The sequence below is a fragment of the Choristoneura fumiferana genome, chromosome 5, assembly GCF_025370935.1.
Source record: "Choristoneura fumiferana chromosome 5, NRCan_CFum_1, whole genome shotgun sequence".
Classification (NCBI taxonomy): Eukaryota; Metazoa; Arthropoda; class Insecta; order Lepidoptera; family Tortricidae; genus Choristoneura; species Choristoneura fumiferana.
The window spans coordinates 5,270,527-5,293,527 of record NC_133476.1 but is presented as its reverse complement, the minus strand read 5'-3'; the positions used below and the strand labels follow the sequence as shown (position 1 = coordinate 5,293,527).

General features: G+C 39.0%; 1 protein-coding gene across 1 annotated transcript in view; it reads right to left on the bottom strand.

Annotated features, from left to right (window-relative positions):
• Positions 1 to 23,001, bottom strand: part of LOC141427965 (T-box transcription factor TBX6-like) — a 48,837-nt gene that overhangs the window by 13,466 nt on the left and 12,370 nt on the right. Inside the window, exon 3 of the mRNA XM_074087582.1 lies at positions 7,372 to 7,639. Within this exon, the coding sequence (XP_073943683.1) occupies positions 7,372 to 7,639 (268 nt within the window). The remainder of the gene's footprint in view (positions 1 to 7,371; positions 7,640 to 23,001) is intronic.

Sequence of the window (23,001 nt, the reverse complement as noted above, 5' to 3'; positions counted from 1 at the left end):
GACTATACTTTTATTATTTATACTGAGCGGCAAAAAATCTGGCCCTCAGATGTATGCAGAATTGGTAATTTTGTATGAAGGGTGGGCCAAATTTTGTGCCGCTAAGTATATTATTACATATAGGTAGGTTAAATTAAATACTGTAATGTAATTCAGTTTAGTAGTTTAATAAAAGATAACCATGAACACTTCTTTAAAAAGTACCCCTTTCTCTTTCCGTACTTTTTATTTCACGCGTAGGTGTCAAATTCACAGAATTACTAAGTCGGCCTTTTGTGACGTAACGTTAGACCCTCAGTGATGCCGCATTCTTCATTATCATTATACATTATGTAATAGTAATCTTCGTAATCTTTGATGAACTCGGAAACTCAATTCTTGCCGACTCCGAATGAAGTTTAACAGGTAGTTACACAAAGTATTCTACCACAAAGCACAATTAGTTAAAGCTAGTCTTCTCATTTACTAATTCTGAGGGTTATTAGTTAATCCCTTCGTAGTAATTGCCTTTAGTTAAGCGAGATTAGGTGTAACTAATCCTTTTTGTCATTAGGCATTGTTAAGAAAAAATATAAAGTACTTAACAACTTCTGAACGCTTCTAAGTAGATCTTACGAAGTGTGATAATCATTTATAATGTGATGTGACTCATACGAGTAAAAAATATGAAGATAGTTTTTGTAACATTTTTAACATAACAATATATAAACCAATGAAAAGCTCATTAAAGCAACAATTAGAACGCTATGAAAATTCTACGACTTTTTCCAAATAATTATCACATTAAACTGAAAATAAAACTAGACTAGTATGACAACAAATCGTTTTCAACAAAGAACATTTTCTGTGCCGTATATAAAAGTAAATATTAAGGCTGAATTACTTATTCCTTTGTAATAAAATAAAATGAAATGAATATTAAAAACATCAAACAAACTCAAAAAGGTCCTTAGAACCCCGCTGACTCCAAAATCATATTCCCACCAAACACTGGACTATCTCACTGGTCCCAGCACCGCGGCTTATCCTTTGAGGTCTTAAAAAATGGGCAAAAAGGGTAAACAATACACAGGAGCATTATCGCAGGTGGCGAATCCTCAAGTGCACAGTCAGCCAGGCGAGCGAAATTTCCACACCAACAACCTCGACGCTACACGGATACAATAGGACATTATACTACTCCTTCTTTCACCATCGCATAAGGGACACAGTAGTTTGTACCCTAACTTTTAGTTATAGGGACGTTTGACGTTGAATTTGCGAGGTGCAAAGAAGTATTACAAAGAAGCCGCCTGAAGATTATTGTTTACACGTAATTATATATTATTATGGATTGTTGAGGCCGAAATTATCGCAAGTAGGGTTACTTTTGTGTGGTAGCGGTTCCACTTTGTAATTATTAATATTTTGTGTCAACAACATAGAGAGCCTAGCTATTCTGTCATATCTTATACCACTGATATTATAATAACAGTGACAGAACATGTTCGGATATTTATTAAACACAGTCGAACTAATTTAATCATGACCCAGGGTGGAACCTTTGTGCTACTAATGTCATGTTGACATCACATACTTTTGTCAAGGAAATCATAATGAAATTGATTATTAAAAGGTCAGATGCATGTAAGTTACAAACGAAGTCGATGTTCTTTAACACCTGAGGTCATATAATCTTATTGTCTAACACACTTGGAATCACAATCTTTTTCGCTACTTCGTTCTGTCAAACGGTTTGGGATAAGGGTAGAAAGAGACAGTGAATGCGGTCGCTAGCGCCTATTCGTTAGGCAATACGGTCTTATATTTTGTAGTAGGTATAGGGAACAACTGAATGTTAAGTGAGGTGCATTTCTTGAAAACTTACTCGCTTTAATTTCTAGCTATGGTGTGGTACCTAATTACTAATTGCTGTTCTCTATATTCAGTTACCACATCTACAATATTAATAAATACACGGCATAAACACAGTATCAGGACCTTATTAATACATCACATCGTAGCGCGTTACACGGAAGGCTGCGCTCGGATCGACGCGGGCGCAGCCAAGCGTCATACTCCGTGTTGTGTCGTGATTGTTTTGATGTATGTCTGTGTTTTTCAATATCACTATGATATAGGTCAATCTAAAAGATAATGTTTCTTTTTGGTTTTGAAAAAAAAATGATTTGGTTTAACTATTATGGATTCCTTAAAGCAGAGTTTAGACTTGCAAGAAAAATCGTGCAAGTTGCATTACATTGCGGCTCTCGATTGACCACTACAAACTTCTTACGGCCTCGCAATGTAATGCAACTTGCACGATTTGTCTTGCAAAACTAAACTCGACTTTAGATAAGTTAAGTAAATTAGTTAAATTATTGTCAATTTATTTATTTAATCGTATGTCATACATTTAAAATAAACATTATTGTCAATATGGAATCGAGACACAGCGTCATGTTGAGTAGGTAATATAAAAGGCTTTATAATTTCAGTATGAAATATTTCTAAGCTTATTTTAGATAGATAGATAGATAGAAACTTTAATCTTTAATTTTAATGAAATACCTTCAGTTGTATAATTGTTTGAAAAATCTGGGAAGGTTCTTAGAGTTTTAATTACTTACCTGCTAATGAGCTGTTGTGTGGCTTTGTCTATATAAATGTTAGAGCTAAGTAATGAACACATTCGCGACCACATATCGCTACGCGCTACGCTTGTAGCAAAAACTGCCTGCGAACAGAAAACCCGTTTGTCCAATTAATGGCACTGAACGTGTTAAATATGAATGTAAAATTTTTACTTCATAAGAATTGAGATTATAAAAAAATAAGAACAAATTTTACAGCCCTTGTGTTTAGAGTTATCTTTTCTCACAATTCCTTCAACACAGCAAACAAGTTATAAAAGGAATTGTTGAGACACAGCATCATTAATCGAGGCATTCGAGGCGTGAACCGCTCTGTTCAAACACTGCGCCCGCGCACACAAGCCTAACAAAGCTTTTCAGCGCGATGGTTCGCTGACGAAATACTAAAGCTCAGGCTACAGTGAAGACTATATACTTAGAGGCGAGACTACACTATGTATCTATGTAAGACCAAGGCTGCGCAATTTTTTTGACAGACGGGACAAATGTCTGACGCTAAATTTTATTTAATAAGTACGAGAGTAAAAGGGATGGTATGATACGAACTTCGATTTTTGAATTTTATAGTAGCCTCCCAGGAATCAGACGAGACGGGCTGTTAAGACGCTTTTATTAGATTGATCTATAGACACTAACTATGATTGGTATTAATGGACTCTAATACCCCAATTTTGTGGCAATAAGAGCCATTAAGACTGGGGTAGGTACGACTATTGCTTCCAGTATGCTGTACATTCCCTTATGAGTGACAAGTTAGTTGCGCTTTTGTGAGGCGTCAAACGACTGAAAAATGGGACGCAAATCCAAGCGAAGCAAGGAACTGGGTACGCTGGTTCAGTACGATGTAGGCGGCCCACCCCATACATCCTTGTTATATATTAAAATAGTTAGTTGTAATTTTTATATTTCATATTGAAAAAAAAAAACTTTCTGCCAAGTTTCTTGTGGCGCATTCTTCTTGGCCATGAAATCTTTCTGAAAACGTGGTAAGTATAGTATAAAAAAGTGTAGGTAGTACCTAATATGAAAGAGCCCTTTGCGCCCTATTTGCAGAATTAAACGTTTTGATTTTTGTTTTTTTTTTCAAATGTTTATTTTCTTTTAGTAGGTATAACTATTTTATTATTTATTTTGATATGTCTCATATATTTGAGTATCTATCAATGCTTTTACTGTAACTAAGCCATCTGTGGTGTGGCGTTAGCCTAACGCTTCTTTGTACAAAAGACTCCTGCGGCGAACTTAAACCACATACAAATTTCAACTTTACCATCAATTCCTTGGGTTGCTTTTGCCAGCTAAGCTCAAAAGGTAACCTTACCCGCCCACGTTGCGTAAACGCCGCATCGCAGGAAGATTGTTGTTACAAACTGGATTCTGAGCACGTGTTAATACAGTTCTGAATTGATCGAGTATTGCGTGCAGTTACGTCATGTTGTTACAAGACAAGGTATGGGAGGCGTTGCCTTTGAAATTTATGTAGAGGTAGTGTGCAGTCATGACTGGTCTCGATGTAAGATTCGATTCTTGTCTATTGATTTCGTTTGTATTTGTATGTGATTCTAGTGGTCTATCTTAAGTTCGACTTTATTAAGCGCTTGAATGGAATCATTCTTTGAATCGATTTCGGTGCGGAAATAACCTTTGATGCTTTGGGCTGGAATTAGATGAAGCGTATAGATAGCTGCCCAATAGCAGATAAAACATATTCCACGACTTCACGTTTAGATGTTTAAATGGAGTGTAGATAGCAATTTAAGGCTATGGCATGGGATAAATAATATTAAAGTCACCGGTAATAGATACCTACGATAGGACAAAACTCTCAACAACATCGTTTATCGTTCTGACGGCTATAGAAATTGAATTAAGTTAAATATTTTATGTTATGTTTTTTTATCTTTATGTAAAAAGGTTAGGTACTTAACACTGGCTTTCCTACCAAGATTTTAAAATAAATAAGGTAGGTACCTATAGCAAAAGTAATACGTAACACTTTTGCTCAAGTATTTAAGCAATGTTTAAGACGACCGGATGGCCAAGTGGTTAGATAACCCGACATACGAAGCTTGAGGTCCCGGGTTCGGTTCCCGGCCGGGGCAGATATTTGTATGAATAACACGAATGTTTGTTCTCGGGTCTTGGATGTTTAATATGTATAAGTACCTATGTTTATCCGTTGCTTTTAGTATCCATAGTACAAGCCTTGCTTAGTTTGGGACTAGGTCAATTGGTGTCAAGTGTCCCATGATATTTACTTATTATTTATTTATTTATGTTAATTTGTTCGATCAGTAACATCAACGTTCTAAAAAGTCTAACAAGTCAAGTAGATACCTTTGTACATTATGTTATTGAAAGTCTCTATGAGTAAAGATTAAGGATGCGTCAGCGGAGCAAATCTAAGAGCTATTTTTTTATAGAAATTACAATAGCTAAGTTTCAATACGTACCTACTCGTAAACCTGTTAGCCGTTTATCAGCGAGACGCGTCTCGAACAATTACCAAGACAATAGCAGCGATTACCAGTACCCGGGACATTCTTCGTGGCGCAAATCGTTAATCTTATCTGCGAGAGGCCGTGGAGGTTATGACGTGTCTTTGGTACTTTTGGTCAAGTCAAAGGTCGTAAAATGTGGCTCCCTGTGTTTTAACTATTCTTTGTTTTGATAAAAAGGCAGATTATAAGAATATAATGGTAGTTCCTACGATAACACAGAAGTAGCATGCTTTACATGCTTGTAGAGATTTGCATTATCAGTGAGCAGGGGCTAAGAACTCTACGTTATGCTGACAAATTTAATGTATCCTACCTAGTTAGTACCTATATACCTACGTCCTTCACTTCATACTATAGATAGATAGATAGATAGATAGAATCTTTATTCAAAACAGCATACAAAGCTCAAAGTACAATAGAAAATATACAATAATACCTTTTAACTTAAAACTAGCATCAAAATAAAGTTCACTTATTATTGTTTAAATTCTATGAAATCAAGATTTTAATTTGACATTTACTAATAGCTTTCAAACAAAATAAGAGCATTACGGCTAAAATTGGTTGTGACAGCCTACATACCTAAGTAGGTACAGTTGCGATTCACTTAGGTACATACTTAGCAAAAAAACGCGATAAGCGATAACTTCGTGCAAGGCCGAAACTTACTGGTCAGATTCTCTAGGTATATTTGATTACGTGCAATGCGATTATAATAAGCCAAATATTCAATATTTGTTTATCGTAATACTCTAAAACTCTAATCCACTTCATAAGACATCGACAACAATGTGTGAAAAATTGCAAGCGTGTTAGCAGTTTATTGGCAACTTGTGGCATGACCAAAGCTTTTTACCCATTTAATTCTAGTCAATATGTTAATTCAACTTCAAAGCATTATTAAACTTGGCTAACAACTTCTATTAGGTTTTTTTTATTCGACTGGATGGCAAACGAGCAAATGGGTCTCCTGATGGTAAGAGATCACCACCGCCCATAAGCATCTGCAACACTAGGGTTATTGCAGATGCGTTGCCAACCTAGAGGCCTAAGATGGGACACCTCAAGTGCCAGTAATTTCACCGGCTGTCTTACTCTCCAAGCCGAAACACAACAGTGCAAGAACTGCTGCTTCACGGCAGGATTAGCGAGCAAGATGGTGGTAGCAATCCGGGCGGACCTTGCACAAGGTCCTACCACATGCAAAAAATAGATATAAAAAAATATCTAACGACTCAAAGAACAAGGCAATATTGCACGAAGTACTTACTCACACACTGATAAAACTTCATGACTAAGAAGTTAAAAGACGGCATTTCACGATATGCCTAGGAATTTCGTGATCTGGCGGATTTTACGATCGGCCGCCGACATATATATAATCTGAACAAATATGAAAAGATTTCAAAAAACGGTTGTGACTTCGTGCTAGTAAGAATGACAGATCTGATTGCATACAGAAGTAACCGTTGGAAGTCGCCTCTATTGATTGCACCATTGGTAACTTTATATAATAATATCATCCTATCTTAGTGCATTGCTGGACATAGGCCTCTCCAATTGCACGCCACTGAGCATGGTCCTCGGTCACTCTCATCCAGTTACTGCCAGCTACCCAGCGAAGATCATCGCTCCACCTAGTCTGAGGGCGTCCCACGCCACGCTTGCCGATTCGCGGTCTCCACTCAAGAACTCGTTTACCCAGCGGTTATCGGTTCTTCGGCTGATATGGCCGGCCTACTGCCACTTCAGTTTGCTTATCCGGTGAGCTATGTCGATGACTTTAGTTCTCTGTCGGATATAATAATATGAGATGATAAAATAATGACTGGCATAAGTGGGTAACGTAATATGATGATGATGATAATATTATATGAATGTGACAGTTCGGGTATGAGGAGGATGTATTTATGTGTAGGTGTACCGTAAGCCATTTTAAAACTTTGTACCTTTAACAATTTTACAGAATATTGTTAAATTCAATTCAATTTTGTATTTATTTGTTCAGCTTTCTTCAAGACGTGTTGACGAACTAAATTTCAGAAAAATTATATCATACTTTTAAACGGCAAGTACTAAAGTCATAGTAATTTTAAACACCAAACAAATAAACTGTTCCAAACAAATGAAAAACAACAAACACACATTTCTAAGAACTTATGTTCCGCTTTAGTTGCTGTAAAATATCTAACTGAAAATCGAAATAATAATTAACAGCGGTTAAATAATCTACTTACATGTCCCTGCGCATCCATCGTATTATTCGTGAGCTTGAGCTTGCTAAATGACACGGGATTGGCGGTCCAGTGGTGCCCCGGCGCCGGCGAGTCGGGGTGCAGCATGAGGCGGCGGGGGGACTGGGGCTCCGCGCCCCCCGCGGCCGCCCACGCGCCGCCCGCCCAGCGCCAGCGCCGCCGCCCCACCAGAGTCAGCTCCAGGAGTACGCAGTACTCCTCTCGGGGATCCAGACCGGATAGTGAGATGCGGAGGGAGGGGAACATACGGCTGTAACAAAAGAGATGGTGTCATATTCATTCCTTGTTATAAATAATTATATTTAACAATCAATCTGAAATTTGAATTATTAGAATAAAAAATAAAGAGAACATTTTTCATTCTACAATTACGAATTTATCTAGGTACTTAGAATACACAACCACAACTGAAATTAGGCAAAAATACTTATTCAGTGTTCAGTGTCTGAACTTCAGTCAATCTAATTCACCTGCAGAAAAATTCCATATTATTATTAATTTTAGAACACCTTGTGTATGTATAGGTACTTCTCTAACTTAATATATGTAGATACTATTTACATACTCTTTATTTATCATGCAAGCCCCTACACGAGCCCCTTGAAACGGTAAACACAGAAATTAGTGTCAAATTTATAACATCTTTATTCTGTCAACTCGAAATCGTGTAGGTTTTGTCACAAAGTCCTCAAAAGGGGAATTGACAGTACGCAATCAAAGTGCCTACTCCGAAGCGTGCACGCGTGGGAGGCATGTTTGTTCATTGACAAAGCTTTCGTCAAAGCCGACTTAACACTATTTAATAGACAACGGAGGCAACAGACAGCTCTAAACTTACTTAATTCCCGAACAAAAGTTCATAAATTCCAATTCACGAAACAAAGGTGATAAACAAACATTTCTATACGACAATGGGGTTAGCATTTTATCGTGATTATAAAGTGTGTGATAGAGTAAAAGTGTTGATCAACGAGGACCTTTTGGCACCCGTTTGTTCGGTCATAAAACGACATTGTCATAAAGTCGGATGCATCTGGCGCCTGCGTTATCGAGAGACCGCCCAGCGACTGATTGCCAGTACTTACACCGAATTACCGATACTTTGGGCGTAAAATACGGTGGACGGAAAATTGATGCGGATTTCCAAACTAATTAGCCTTTTTTTAATTGCATGTTGTAAATTTTTGTGAGTTTCGGTAGTTAAGTAATTTGTGTTTATGACTTGTTGCTTAGAGTGGGTCCGAGTAGAGTAAAAATAGTAAGAAGAGTCAAGAACTGAATCAAGCTGTTTCGAGTGTAGCAATCACATTTCTTGAATTATTATTTATGGAATGATTAGCTTGCATTTTTTATTTTGTATTTCATTAATGGCATGGAATCAGCCACTTCAGATCAATTGCGTTTGTCACAAAAACAATTCTATCAATCCTTTTAACTTACTGTGTATATTTTTGGTATCAAATTTCAAAGCAATCCGACAGCTAGAAGTGTTCGAAATTCAACATAAAACTTGCAATTTATATATTTACCTACTGCCATATAATTATAAATATTTCGTTGCGAGTTAAATAAATATATTAAAAAATGGCTCTTATATTCTCAAAATGGTTACATCAACGCGTAAAATTGACTTATTAACTAACAAAACCTCGATAACTTCAATAACCGATAATCTACTCGTACAACTCCCACTTTTTCACGCATTCCATTAAAAAGCCGTACGTCCATCAGTCATAACAGCCTTATCAGTCTCCGGGAGGTCGCTAATGCAGTGGCCTGATAATACACCGACAGAGGGTCAATTAACAGAATCAGAATTAGCTGCCATTAAATGTTAACGATGCCCGCTACCGCCTTACGTATCGCAGCGGCAGAGGATTGGAATATGGAGCACTTTACTGATAAAGTGGAGTGAAAAATCATGCCAGTGTCGGTAAAATGAGGTGACAAATGAAAACCTAAGTCATTTGATATGTGTGAATCGTAATTTCACAGAATAATATTATGTGATTTTTAAATTTTAATGCTGACATAAGGCCCATCTCTAAATTATGTCATATAAACCTTATTATTATTATTTTTTAGACCTCCCTTCACCTCTTAAATTTATGAAGTAATTCATAGATGTTTCCTTAGCTGTTAGTCAGTATTTTAGAACTCTTATCTCATATATCTGTTGTGTTTCGGCGTGGAGAGTAAGACAGCCGGTAAAATTACTGGCACTTGAGGTATCCCATCTTAGGCCTCTAGGTTGGAAACGCATGTTTATGGGCGGTGGTGATCTCTTACCATCAGGAGACTCACTTGCTCGTTTGTCATCCAGTAAAAATATTTATAAAAAAATCTCGTGGCACAGTGTTTGTAACCAAACTCTTCAGAAACGGCTTGACCGATTTTTTTTTTGTGTATATTCGGTAATCCTGAGAATAGGACGTAAACGGTCTACGCGGACGGAGTCGCGAGCAACAGCTAGTATCCCAATATAAATGTATCAACTACCTATACTACCAACAGGACTAGGCTACGGAAATTTGGTAGCAGCCCCCATATAATGTTGGTCCTTCGAGCTCGAGCCGGATTAACTTCAAAAAGATGAATTGGTTCTTCAACCTTTATGTTGTTAACGTTTTTTATTTTATTAAGGTAGCATATGAAACCACTCAACAGCCAAGACAACGAAAATTTCTGCACTGAATCATAAAAAGGTTTCATTTTAAATGTTCAAAAACGTAACTCCATCCCAAATGCGTCAAATCAGTAAAAAACCTCTCTCCCAAACACAGACAATGTTTACTAAGCCCCTCCAAACATGTCATACGGTTTACAAATACGTTCAATACCGAAGTGTGTGCGCCGACGCCTCTTCTGTTGACCGTACATTGACAAATCTGTGCTTGCTACTGTAGGTATGCGCTATCTCTACAGATAATGCGACTGTGAAGTCTTTGAAGTCGCCGGCGCAGTCGATACTGCAGAATGTGTATTGATATACCTATTTAGTACTTTATAGCAAGTAGGTACAGCATAGATAATTTTAATACGAAAGTTGCGCTCGAGCTTTCCTTTGCTGATAACTATGTCTGCGGTAGGCTTTAAGTTTTTTTTTAAATTTAGATACCTTAGTACAGCGAAACGGAAAAGATGGTATTCAAATATCCCTTTGTCTTTATTGTAAGTAGGACCTACACGGTAACTTCAAATGATCTTTGAAATTAAGTAAATGAAATCTCTTGTTTTAAAGTCTTTATTTATACGATGAGATGCAAATGTAATAAAGATACAATAAAATCCGGACTCTATAAAAAGGGTTCTCAACTTCAAAATGATTTAGCCGAAGCGTTTGATTTAAAACGCTTCTTAAAAAATATATTTATCGATTGAGCATTGTCTCTCTCTCTCACTTATCGCTTGACTGAAGAGTTGGAAAGAGATAGGAATAGTTAAGGTATTCCTTCATTGTAATATGAAATTGAATGGGCTGACCTGCCGTCGCGGGCGGCGGGCACAGCTTAAGCACAAACAATGGGACCACCAGAACGTTTGAATAAACTTTAGAGTGGGTCGTAAATCGGTAACAACCCGCCAATTGCCGCACAGAGGCGCGAACAACCCTAGCCGAAACGGTCACATCCGCTCTAACATCCGCACTCGAAAACATTCGGCAAAAACCGATTGACACAGCACTAGCCGCGGATGTCGCTCAAATTTATTGAAGCCGAAGCGGAAAAGATTAGTTTGCTCAAAAGCTGATAATTGCTGATATGAAACAGGTTGTGTCCGTAAATTAAGTCTTGCTCAAGTTCATTAAACTTTGAAGTAACAACATGAGTCTGTTAATTAACATGTCAAGATTCTATGCATCAAGTAAGACTTAAATAAATTGATTAGCTCCTTATCTGCCGTCAGAGAAACGTTGTTCTCTATAAATCTGTGGTAAAATTTACGAGACGTTCACAAGTAGCAACAGATTAGTTCGGAGCCATATTGCCCGCGTTACTCGTCGCCCTCTCCTTCACCCTAACCTATCCTACGCTACTGCTATCTTTACTGCTAATTTCATGGTCTTTTTATCGCCCAAGTTCAATGTTAAGCAGCAAGGCGTCGTTAACGTGACAACCCCGTCGTTGTCCCACGACATCTGCTTCATTTACACTGCGGGTTGTAACTTTAAAGATAAACAAACTCTCCGATTCTCGAGAGCCAAAACATAAGAATGCATATATCCAGTCTAACCCGCGCTCATTAGCGCACACACGAGAGGTCCGGCCAGTTTTTTCCGTCCGCCCAGATGTGAGGCTGAGCAAACAATCCTCCATAACCTGGCTGGTAAAAAATCGGACACCTGGAAGTGTCAAATTGTTCACTAACCCTGTGAGAGCGGCCGTGTGAATCACCGACCGACGTGTTAATCCCACGGCTCGACCCTTCCACGCTTTTTGTCTCTGCTACGAAGCTAACTATAAGAAGCGGCTTCAGGTACTTATCAATTATTATCGCATGACATTGAATCGTAGACATGAACTCCTAATGTCAACAAATAGTACCGGTTTTTGTGTGGGACGTTCGACAGAAAAAGTTGTGTGATCACATGTGTTAATTGTAGCTTTGCGTGCAGCTATCGTGATGGGCGCGGGGCAGCGTGAGCGCTGCACACCCCGCGCATGACAATGGCGGTATTGCGCAGCGCCGGGCGCGCGGACGCAGCCACAAATTGATATCGCCCGCGGCTGAGGCAGGCCCCGTCATTGTTGTTTTAGTTAAGTGGGTTGTTAGCCAGAACGGAACTGTTGTCGATGAATCAGCAACTAATACCGATCACAATGCTCTCCGCTACATATCAGGGGCGGTTCCGATCCGCTATATAAGTACTATGTTTATTCTCGCTGACAAATATCCAGTTGTGACACGGATGTCAAAATTTAAAGTCAATAAATTCGCGCTCAGAAAAAAATAACAGTTTTTAAAATGCTTTCATAGGGCTTTGTGTTTGTAATATCCGAAAACGAGCGCTCCATATGCAGTTTAGGCGCGCCTCCGCAAACCAAACAAACTACACTTCTAAAGCAATACACTCGTAACCAAAACAAATAAACCAATTTAGGGCCGGCCACAAAAAAGTCTCGGAATCGTCTCGAGCGGTGCAACGCCGTATTAGCATATTGATGGGCATCGTCTATCTGTCGTTCTTTGTCTAAAATCAGCGACACCACCTTCAATCATAACGATCGCGACAGAAAAAATATTTTATTAATTTTTTATCGGCGGTGTTTTGCCGGTTTTTGCAGACAGGTGGTGAACAAAAACAGGTAAAATGCGTCAGAGTGAATCCTAATGCGCGTTAAAGTATCATGTTGGAAGGTAATTTTGAGAGACAAGTTTACCCGTTAGTGTAGTTTGTACAGAGCTAGCGCGCGGCGGGAGCGCGGGCGGGCGTGAGCGGGACTCCCGGGACAAAGCTCGCCCGCAGAGAGCACCTGTGACATGTTTATGTGCTACTCGTCGCCAAATTTACAGCCTCCCGGACACCGCCGTAGGAGAAATTGGAAATTTTTAATCACCGCGCCGGCGCCCCTTGAGCCCGACAAGGTTGCGTTTAATTGCAACGAGATTGCATTACGGCTGCAAATTATAAAGCGTCAGCCTTTACCGCTGCTAATTAACTTTTGATGTTATCCCATTGATTTTGCCGAATCGATATCGGCAATCAATGTGATGGCTTTAAACATTGAGATTGGTTTGATTTCAGCTGAGTTTTAATAATGTTTAATCTTGAGTCATAATCCGCAAGGATGTGGTACTTAAATTGATTGATTACAAAGTGCTACTTTATTTCGAGTGCGAAATTGATTACGTGCATACAGGAGGCGCCGGCGCCGGCGCTGCCCGTAAATTGCGAGGGCAAGGGCCGCGCGTAAATCAGTTGACAGCGCCGCCAAAGCGCAGGCGCTTATCGACGGTCCATCTATAGCGTATTATGCGCCTTTTGACGCCGCTCGGACAACGGCCGTTTAGATACCATAGCTATTTTACGGGGTAATTGATTGTAATGCTTGTAAAAGTACCGTTATATTGACGATATGATAGTAGGTACTTGTCTCGAGTACACCGCAAAGTAGCGAAATTAGCTGCTTGCTATTATTTGTATCATAAGCGAGTAAGTAAATTCTTTTTTTATTTCTCAGAATTATCCAAACAATCACGTTCGTGAAAAACACTTACGAGACTTTCTAATGGATTTTCTAATGGCTCTAGCCTGATACAAAACGCATACGAGAAGGAGCAGACATGGAACTTTCCGATAAAAAAAAACAAATTGTCTAATTCAAATGAATCCCAAAAATTGATCTGTAACGTGGTCATAATCATGCGTGAAGTTGTATTGCTCATGCGTTCCGGATTAGGGTTGCCATGTTTTAAAACCGAAAAGCTGGACTGACCAGATAGTTTAGTCGGATCTTTAGGTAAAAAAAGTTTGGAACGCGAAGGAAAAGTGCTAGGCCGCTCACTATCTCGCTTGTGCTAACGATATGCAAAATGAGACGTGCTGAACAGAAACAAACCGCGACAAATGTAAAAAAAATGTCAAATAAAAAAGCTTAATAAAAGTCTAATTTGGCTGCGCACGCAACTAAAAAGCCTGACTATGTCCGGCTTTATCCGGACGCCTGGCAACACTACTCGGGACCAGTGGCGATCGCTCGTTAGCTCCCGACCCCAAATAAATCACTGTTTTATGAGAACACACCATTTTTTAACCTCAAACTTAATGAAATGCGAGCGCAGTATGGGACCCGACTAGTGACATTAAAAACGACAAACCATAAGGACGGACAGTTTCTAATTATAATCCTGTCAAAGCTGCGATATAAGGAAGAATTGATGATCATCTCAAACAAGAGATTTTATCTGAGATAGTGATCGGCGAGATAGTAGCTGTTGAATCGTAATAGCTTATCGTGTTTTTCTAAGTTCGGCTAAACACAAATGAATGTTGCGATGGCCTTGTGGATTTGGGACAGTATTAAAAAGGGCCGCCTCTACAATATTTGTTAAAAGTAGCAATAAATACGACACTTAGTTATCCCTTGCCAATCTAACGACACATTAAAAACCAGGAGATAGCGGTAGGTCAGTCAATCACGAAAACGAAGAACACAACAGAAAAAAGGTAAGTTACGAGTGTTTCCAAAAGTTGAGCTCTCTTATCACTATTTCATGATTGAATACATGACAAATAGGTTGTATTGCTTTCTAAATTCAATTGCAGTATAAATATTTCATCAAGGAGCCTTAAAGTGAAATAAGAACAATCGGTTTTTTGACCCATTACTTTACACCTCTCGATACATCTATGAAGTGATAGGTATTGGTTAAGAACAATTGCCTACTCATATACATAAGTGTAATCATTTATTTATGCAGACCTGTCAGCAACACGCGGAACCGCTTGCAAACCAGAACAAACGACTATCAATCAGGCACAGGATCTGCGCTCGTCCTACCGTGATGCCGCGATCCCTAGAACTGCTACTGTCTTGGTTTACGGAGTTAATCAGAGACATATGCCTGGGTGGTAGGATCCATTTTGGTTCAAGGGGGCGAATGAATGGCGCCAGTATTTTAGGATTTTCGAAGAAGGGAGAGATACGGCGCGGATTAAAGCGCACACGCACTCAGTGACGCCGACAAAGAGGCCGCCGCACGCGAGTCTGCGCCGATTCACAATTAAGCCAGTGTGTGTTAATTGGTATTAATTTGGTGTGTGTGGCCTAAGTAAGATTGGGCAGCGAGTTACGTGGCCTAGAAACGTAAGTCTAGGTTTCGAAGCTGAAAAACCTATGAGGGTCCAATTTAAAACATTACGTCTAGTAGGTAGGTACCTATTAACTGTAATTGGCAAAAAAAAATAACCCAAAGAAAAGAGAAAATTCTCCTTGATTTGGACGCGTTTTGCTACTTATAAGTAATTCAATTGATAAAATTGAATAACCATGCTGAAAAGGCTGCTAATAATCGATCGCAATATGTGTGACATTGCGGCTTGTCGCAACATTTTTCTGAGTGGGCCCTATTGTAAATCCATAATGGATGTAATGAATGGATCTTAAGAGATAAAAGGATTATTTCTCTATGTATGTAAGTTTTCCTTTTTTTCAAATGCACTATTTTTATTCTATGCATATATTGAATATTTGTTATTTGAATAAATCTTCCTCTGTCTTTCTTTCTTTCTCTATAAAGATACTATCGGAATCACGTACATTTCAAAACAAATGCCAAAAATCCCTATGTGAGGGCATCCCATTGAAAACTAAGTTTAACGGAACACACACGAAGTCCGCGACTTCTTGTCATCGGCTTCTGATTGCATGATCCATTCACTTGAAGAACTAAATGACAGGTAATTCATTAATCATCTGGCTGGACAGTAGCCGTAGGTATACTTTAAGACATGCGACATAGCACAGCTGCAACTATTAATCTTGTTTCTCATGTAGGTAGTCATGTACGAGGCATGAAATATTTTCATTCTCTGTACATCTCATCGTTCTCACCATGAAATTCTTTGCAAGCATATGTAGTAAAGTTACCTAGCTAATTTTTTGCACATTCAATAGGTTGGTGATTAAACAGCTTCTTACGAGTAGATGTTGATCCAAGTTGGTTTCCCAGGGGCCTGAGCTGGGTTATCGAAGCTTAAAGTCAATTATTTTCTAAGTACATATTTAGCTTCTTTCTTTAGTGTTTTATTCTGATCTGTGAAAGGCACTGCCTTAGACATCCTAACATTTTCTGTAAACTGTGTTCCAAGTTGTAAGTAGTTGTTGTAATTGTATCTGTCACAAAAAAAGTCAAGCAAATCTCGTTTTATAACAAATTAATTAGTCTATTAATTAAGAAAAAACATTCTATTCGCCCATAAAAACCGTACCTAATTTACTTTTATCCTGGGATCGCTGGTGTTAGCCCAGTGGCGTAGCTATGTAACCCAGGACCCCGGTGCCAAAAAGAAATTGGGCTCCCAAATTTTCATTGACTAGCTTTTCTTTCATGGCGTTGTTTGCGGTTAAAGCACCATTAGGGTTTTTTTATAATTTGCAGGAAAGGATCCGAGGGCCGCCTGAGTGTGAGGGCTGCAGTGCACGATACTACCTAGCCTGGCCCTCCGATGTGTTTTACATTTACATATATCTATCGTGTTGTGTTTTGATGCTCTCTGTCTCTTTCTCTCTCTATAGCTTGTGATGCTACATAACACAAGCCGTCACAAGTCACAACACACTGCATCAGACAAATGTGAACGCAATCATATAAAATGTATGAAACCGATACCATTCTGATGCGTCATGACACAACACGACAGATAAATGTGAATGCGGTTTTAGCCTCTGATGGTCTTTGCAGCCTACCGGACGGACGGCGAGCTGACCGCTGAGGTGAGCCACTTAGCAAGGGACCTAAATTACCTACCCCATAACATCTCTTGCTCTGCCTCACTCGCATTTTCCTGCTGATCCACTCTAAACGCGTGACTCAAGTAAAACCATATGAGTTCTTTATAACAAAGTCCCATCCCTCCGTTTGTTTTGCTATTTTTGGAGTAAATGTAATATTTTTGTGGCCTGTATTACTCTGTTAGTTTTAATTCACAAATTAAGCTCTCTTATTCTTTAAGCCTGTTCGTAGCTCTTATTCGTATCGTTTTAACTCAAATTTCTATCAACATTGTTATTATTATTGTTCCCCTTAATGGCGATCAACATTGTTCTGGTTTTATTTCGCGTTGTCTGCTGATGTCATATGTCAATGTATTCTTATCTTTTTCATTACATGTACTGTTGCCATGATAATGTGGGCTATACAGCCAACTTATATTTTAGTCTCGTAACTATTTTTGTATTTGATTTCACTTTGATTTTTTTTGTGTGACTTTCCGTAATTGCACTCTCCTGTAAGACCAGTGCTGGTTTTACCAGCGATATGCTGAGCCGGGACCTTTTTATAGCGGCAACATTTCCTATTGTTATTTTTACTTATTATGTGTCATTGCTGTTATAAATAAATTATTTTCTTTCTTTCTTTCTTTTCTTTCAAATTTAAACCCTTTCCCGCTTCCTCCGCCCCCATGGCCCGCAGTACCGCGAATCGCGCCAAGGCTGGCCTGATGTGTGGAGTTCAAACGCGCCGCGTCGCAGCAATTAGTGGATGGATTGCGACATCCCACTTCGTGCTATTGACATTGAACACTTGTTACACATTTCACGGAAACCGCTGGTGTCTCGGCTAATTTGTCGACGCGTGAATTACATTGTAGTGTTGGTGTTTGCTTGTGAACGGTAGATTTGTTAGTTTATTGGCTGACTGGCTTTAAGAAGCTTAGTTTCTACGTATAAGCAACGATTTTTCTTAAAATTTGGGACGGTTACGGAAAATCTTTTCTTCTCGTAATCACTTTCTTCGTAAATTTAATCCATAAGCGATCGAATGCCGGGATAGAATGCTTTATAAACATGAAGGTATCTATCAGTTATCAGTTGAAAATTTTAATCCTAACAAATTTCGAAAATGAATCTGAGCTTCTTGATGGCCAAAAGATAAAAATCAAGAAAGTACATACATAGCCCTTAGAAGCCTATAGAGTTCAACAAACTTTAAAAAAGAAGAAGGTTCTCAATTCGTCTGTATGTTGCTTTTTTTTAGTTGCTAGATTTCCGCAGCAAAAGACATGTCGGTTTTGAATAGGTATGTAATAAAGCAGACAACTCACGAAAACCAAGAAATTCCTCCACACCGTTTCTCCCACGTCTACCTAGAACCCTTAAACTTCGTATTCATCAAAAGGCTCCATCAGGACCCGGCATGATACCACGACGCGCTTATGCGGGAATCGTGGGTCCCCACCCACCCCGCTATCGCACGGTAGCCGGCGATATCATCACGATGCGCGAGCGATGCTATCGGCCTCACGACTCTACCCACACGCGATTATCGAGCGACATTCACGTTCATTGCATGGTTGAGACGCTCACCGCGCGTGTGTTTACTGATAATACGCGCAATGTATTGTTTATACACTTGACGCGCCGCCAGTCGCGCGTCGTCCCGGTGGTGGCTTTTATGGGCGCGGGACCGCGGGAGCACGAACCGCGGGTGGCTCACCCTCGGATCATTCCTCGTATACAAGCTACGTTAATGTGAAAGAAACGTTATATGTATGTAACCCTTTTTGGCTCAGGACAGTAAAGCGCACTTTCCCGAAATGAATATTTTAGTCATTGTACCATCAGCCAAATAAGTGGTCTACCAATTTTTAAACAAGTTCCTATCAAAGTAATATGTCGCTAAAGTCGAACTTTTAAGTTGACAGACACGTCTATTGGCATTATTGTTTTATGACATGCAAACGATTATCGACTTTAGGGTGGTAGACCACAAAGGCTATACCGGTGTAAGGGAACAAAATATGCCCCTGACGTTATTAGCCAATGAATGTCAGGGGCATATTTTATTCCCTTACACGGGTATCTATAGCCTTTGGCTGATGTTACACTGCCAAAACATACATTTGCTCATTCGTACAGTCAAGTGCAAAGATGAAGTCCAAAGTGACAAAAATATTAACGACCTTAATATTAAGTGCATAAAGTCGTGTACAATACTTTTCCCGAAACACATGGCACAAACAAGTTTTCTTATAATTGATTGATGCTGCCATTTTGCAGAGATCCATGTCAATTTTATATATTAGGTATGATACGTACCCAATGTTTTTGTTTGTGATTGTTGGGCCTGAGTGACACGCGTATCGATTTATTTGGAAGGAGAGAATCGCAGGGTTATATTAACATATGTGTCGGAGAGACGTTGTTGTCGCACGTGGCAGCAGACACGGAAAAATAAAAACATTTCAATGTTTCCTCATGGGCAGTAATAAGTGTTAATGCTTTGTTAATTGAACATTAAATAGTTTTCGGAATCCATAACTTTACAAAGGATACCTAAGCGCAATTAATGCCAATAATTGGAATGAATAGGACGCCGTCTCACTTCTTGTTGAAGCTATATCTTCTCACTTAGACCAAAAAAAGTGTGTGTCGGGGTGTTTCTTGACTTGGCTAAAGCCTTTGACACGGTCTCTTTTCCAATTCTATTTAAAAAGCTGGAGTTGTCAAGAATTCGCGGCATCCCGCTTAATTGGATCCAGAGTTATTTGTCAGCCCGGACACAATGTGTGAGGATCGACAGTAAACTGAGCGGCCTCAATAATCGCGTTTAGCGTCCCACAGGGAAGCATCTTGGGCCCGGCTTTGTTTGTGTGTATACGATGACCTTTGTAATTTGAAATTAACCAATGCAAGTATTCTGTGTTATGTGGACGACACTGCGGTCATATTCTACGACTACGACGAAAAAGGGATCTCGCGTGTAGCAGAATGGTTGCAAAGCAATCTACTGACGCTTAACTCGCAGAAGTCAAATTTCCTCTGTTTTCACAAAACAAAAGCCACCGCCCCTAAACTATCTTATAAATTGCCTAAGTATTCATACTTGCCTTTCGGCTGTGGATCCGGGAATATGTATGTGCAAAGAGATAGAGAGAGCCGCTTCTACGAGGTATTTGGGTATATTTCTCGACAATAGGTTGACTTTTGGCAAGCATGCTGTTGCTGTCGCCAACCGAATTAGGAAGCTATGCTACATTTTTAAAAAACTACGAAGTGTCATGGATAAAAGTCCACATACATTGCACTTGCTCAATCCATTATCACTTATTGCATTGCAGTGTAGGGTGGTTCTGCCAGCACACACATGTTGCTCCTGGAGAGAGCTCAGCGTTCACTGCTGAAGGTCATGCATGCGAGGCCGCGAAGGTATCCGACTTATGCATTATACAAGGAAAGCGAGGACCTCAGCGTGAGGCAGTTGGTTATTCTGCGGTGTGTGATAATTGCTCACGATATTGTCACATGTTTGCCAGATTATGACCAACGGTTAAATAAACGTGTATTCATGGTTCCATTGCCGAGGGTAAACTCTAAATTTGGAAAACGACTTGGGCCTTATTTGCGTCTTATGATATATCAAAGAGTAGGTACAAATAAACTTTGCAACATCTCAGCTCTGTCGCCAAGGGACGTTAGAGTTGTGGTCTTTGGATGGCTTAACTTATTGAATTAGTATGAAACGGAAAAGATCGCATGGCTACAATTGTAATTTTTAAATTATGAAACAGGTATACAGACGAAAACACACTCACACATATTCACACACACACACACACACACACACACACACACACACACACACACACACAAACACATTAACACACACGCTTTCTTAACACCGAAGGTACCCTCTTTCTTGTTAAAATTTGATGCTGTTTGTATTTTATTGTCTATTGTCCATTTTATGCATGGAAACTTTGAAGTTTAATTATACAGATTATAATAGATGCCTGTCACTTGAATCGTCACAATTAGTAAAGGGTGTAGTGTCACTCTACAGGACATTGCAGGCCTAGCCTAGTGTAGGTGTCACAGGAAATTGTTTTTTAAGAAATCTGCCGCAGCGCTATATTTGTTAGATCGTTTTAATCTATTCATGAATGTAAATTAACTGTTTCAATAAAATTTATTCTTATTCTAAATTATAATTAGTAAAGAAGTAAAAACTTGTCGTATTTATAGGTACCTTCACATTTCATTCTACTTATTAAATGTGGATTTCTATTAGAAAGTGTTTTACAATCCAAAGAAATTGTATTAGTGAATGATAAACATGCGTAATTGAAAATATAATTAGCAGTTCATTAAAATCGGAATTCTTTGAAATTAATCGTTTGCGGTGAATATCAATAATCGATATTTTAGATAGATAAATGACCCTCATAATTTAAAAGGATCTTTCCTCGTTTTACTTACATGGTGATATAAAAACAAAACGTTTTTTCGGTAAGTAGGCCAGAAAAGGGTCTCTTACTTGTTGCTTTCTTTAAACTAACAGAGCTTACGAATTCTCCATCAAGAATCTTGTTCAAGATGGTCAATCCATCCTGATTCAAGATGGTATGGTCAATTTATGCCTGCTTTTTCTTCGTCTGCTTTTCCTTCTTTTACAGAAAGTTTTCTCGTACAGATACTATAAATTTGGCAACTTGCCCTGTATACATCGAAGGTACTTACCTATACTTCGATTGATTGTGCTTGCAATACATATTGATTTTTAGACATATTATCCTGAGACATGCGCGAGCGCATGGCGCCAGCGTCACATTTACATGCGCGGACGACACGCCCGCGTCTGATTTTATCGCGTCCTCAGGGAGCCGGCATCGGGATGAAAATCGAGCCTTAAGGCGAGCTACTGATGATTATTTGGAATAAAATATGTTTGGTTATGTGTATGCCTACCTCAACCTCTCTAATGATCTTGCGTGAAATGTAACAAATTCATAGATGTAAGTATAGAATGTCAGATACGACGGATCGTACGTGACGCGCTTTTTACGGCTGTTATGATTGACGACGCACCCTGTATACACTCATACACATAACAGCTTCTTGGAGACAAGAAATGTTCCACTTAGCACCGCCAGGTTAGGACTTTTACACATTAACACTATACGATGTCGCGTTGTGCTACGACGCGCCATTGTTCCTCGATGCAAAGTCGTGTCGTGAAAAATCAGTCGCATCGTATCGTGTTTGTATGTTACCTTTAAGTTAAGTTTACTTTAGTTTTGTATCTACGTGTACTGCTATGATTAAGATATGTAGAAAATAGTCTATAAATGTAAAACGGTATAAAATGTTATTAAGAATATGCTAGCGACCACCCAAAGACATTTAATTATGGGTAAAAAACCAATAAAATATTTATTAGATATGTACCTAGTTAATTAATTTATCTATAGTTTTATGAGGTTTTCACGGTTGAAACTGACAAAAAATTAAGGGACTTTTTTCTTCGGCCAAATTTATAGTGCCAATGATTTTGAGTAAAAAGAACCCAGGAATACCTAAATCCGTAAAAAAATTAAAGAGTACATCAAACACAAAAACACTCAAAATTAAAAATTCCCATAAATGGCATAGATGGAATGGATGGATGGATGGAATGGAATGGCATGGATGTAATTATCTGAAAATTAATTAAAATATATATAAAAATATAGATTCCCGTAAAGAGTGGCGTAGAGAAAGAATGAAAGAGTTTTATTCAAAAACAGATAGTACTAAGACGAGCACACCCCTCGTTATGAGCACGTAGAGCCCTACACGTGCACGTGAGGGCTTGCCGGGTGCTGGTAATCCTCAGACGCCACGGTAGCCGCGTTGCCCACTTCACGTCACCACAAGTACCAAGGGTGGGCGTGATTAGTGACTCGAAGTACCAAACAAAGACTCTTGCTTTCAAAGAATATTTTGTGCCAGTTCTAAAAATTGTGTATTAGATATTTTAATTCTGGTTTTAGAAACCCCGCTCTTCCCTTGGGTGATATAAAAGGTGACTAAGGGATTTAATGTTAAAGTGACCTGCAGCACTTTTTATTGCCAATTACGAACTCCGGCCGGATTCTAGCTCTGCGATGTGGATGACAAAGGGGACCAC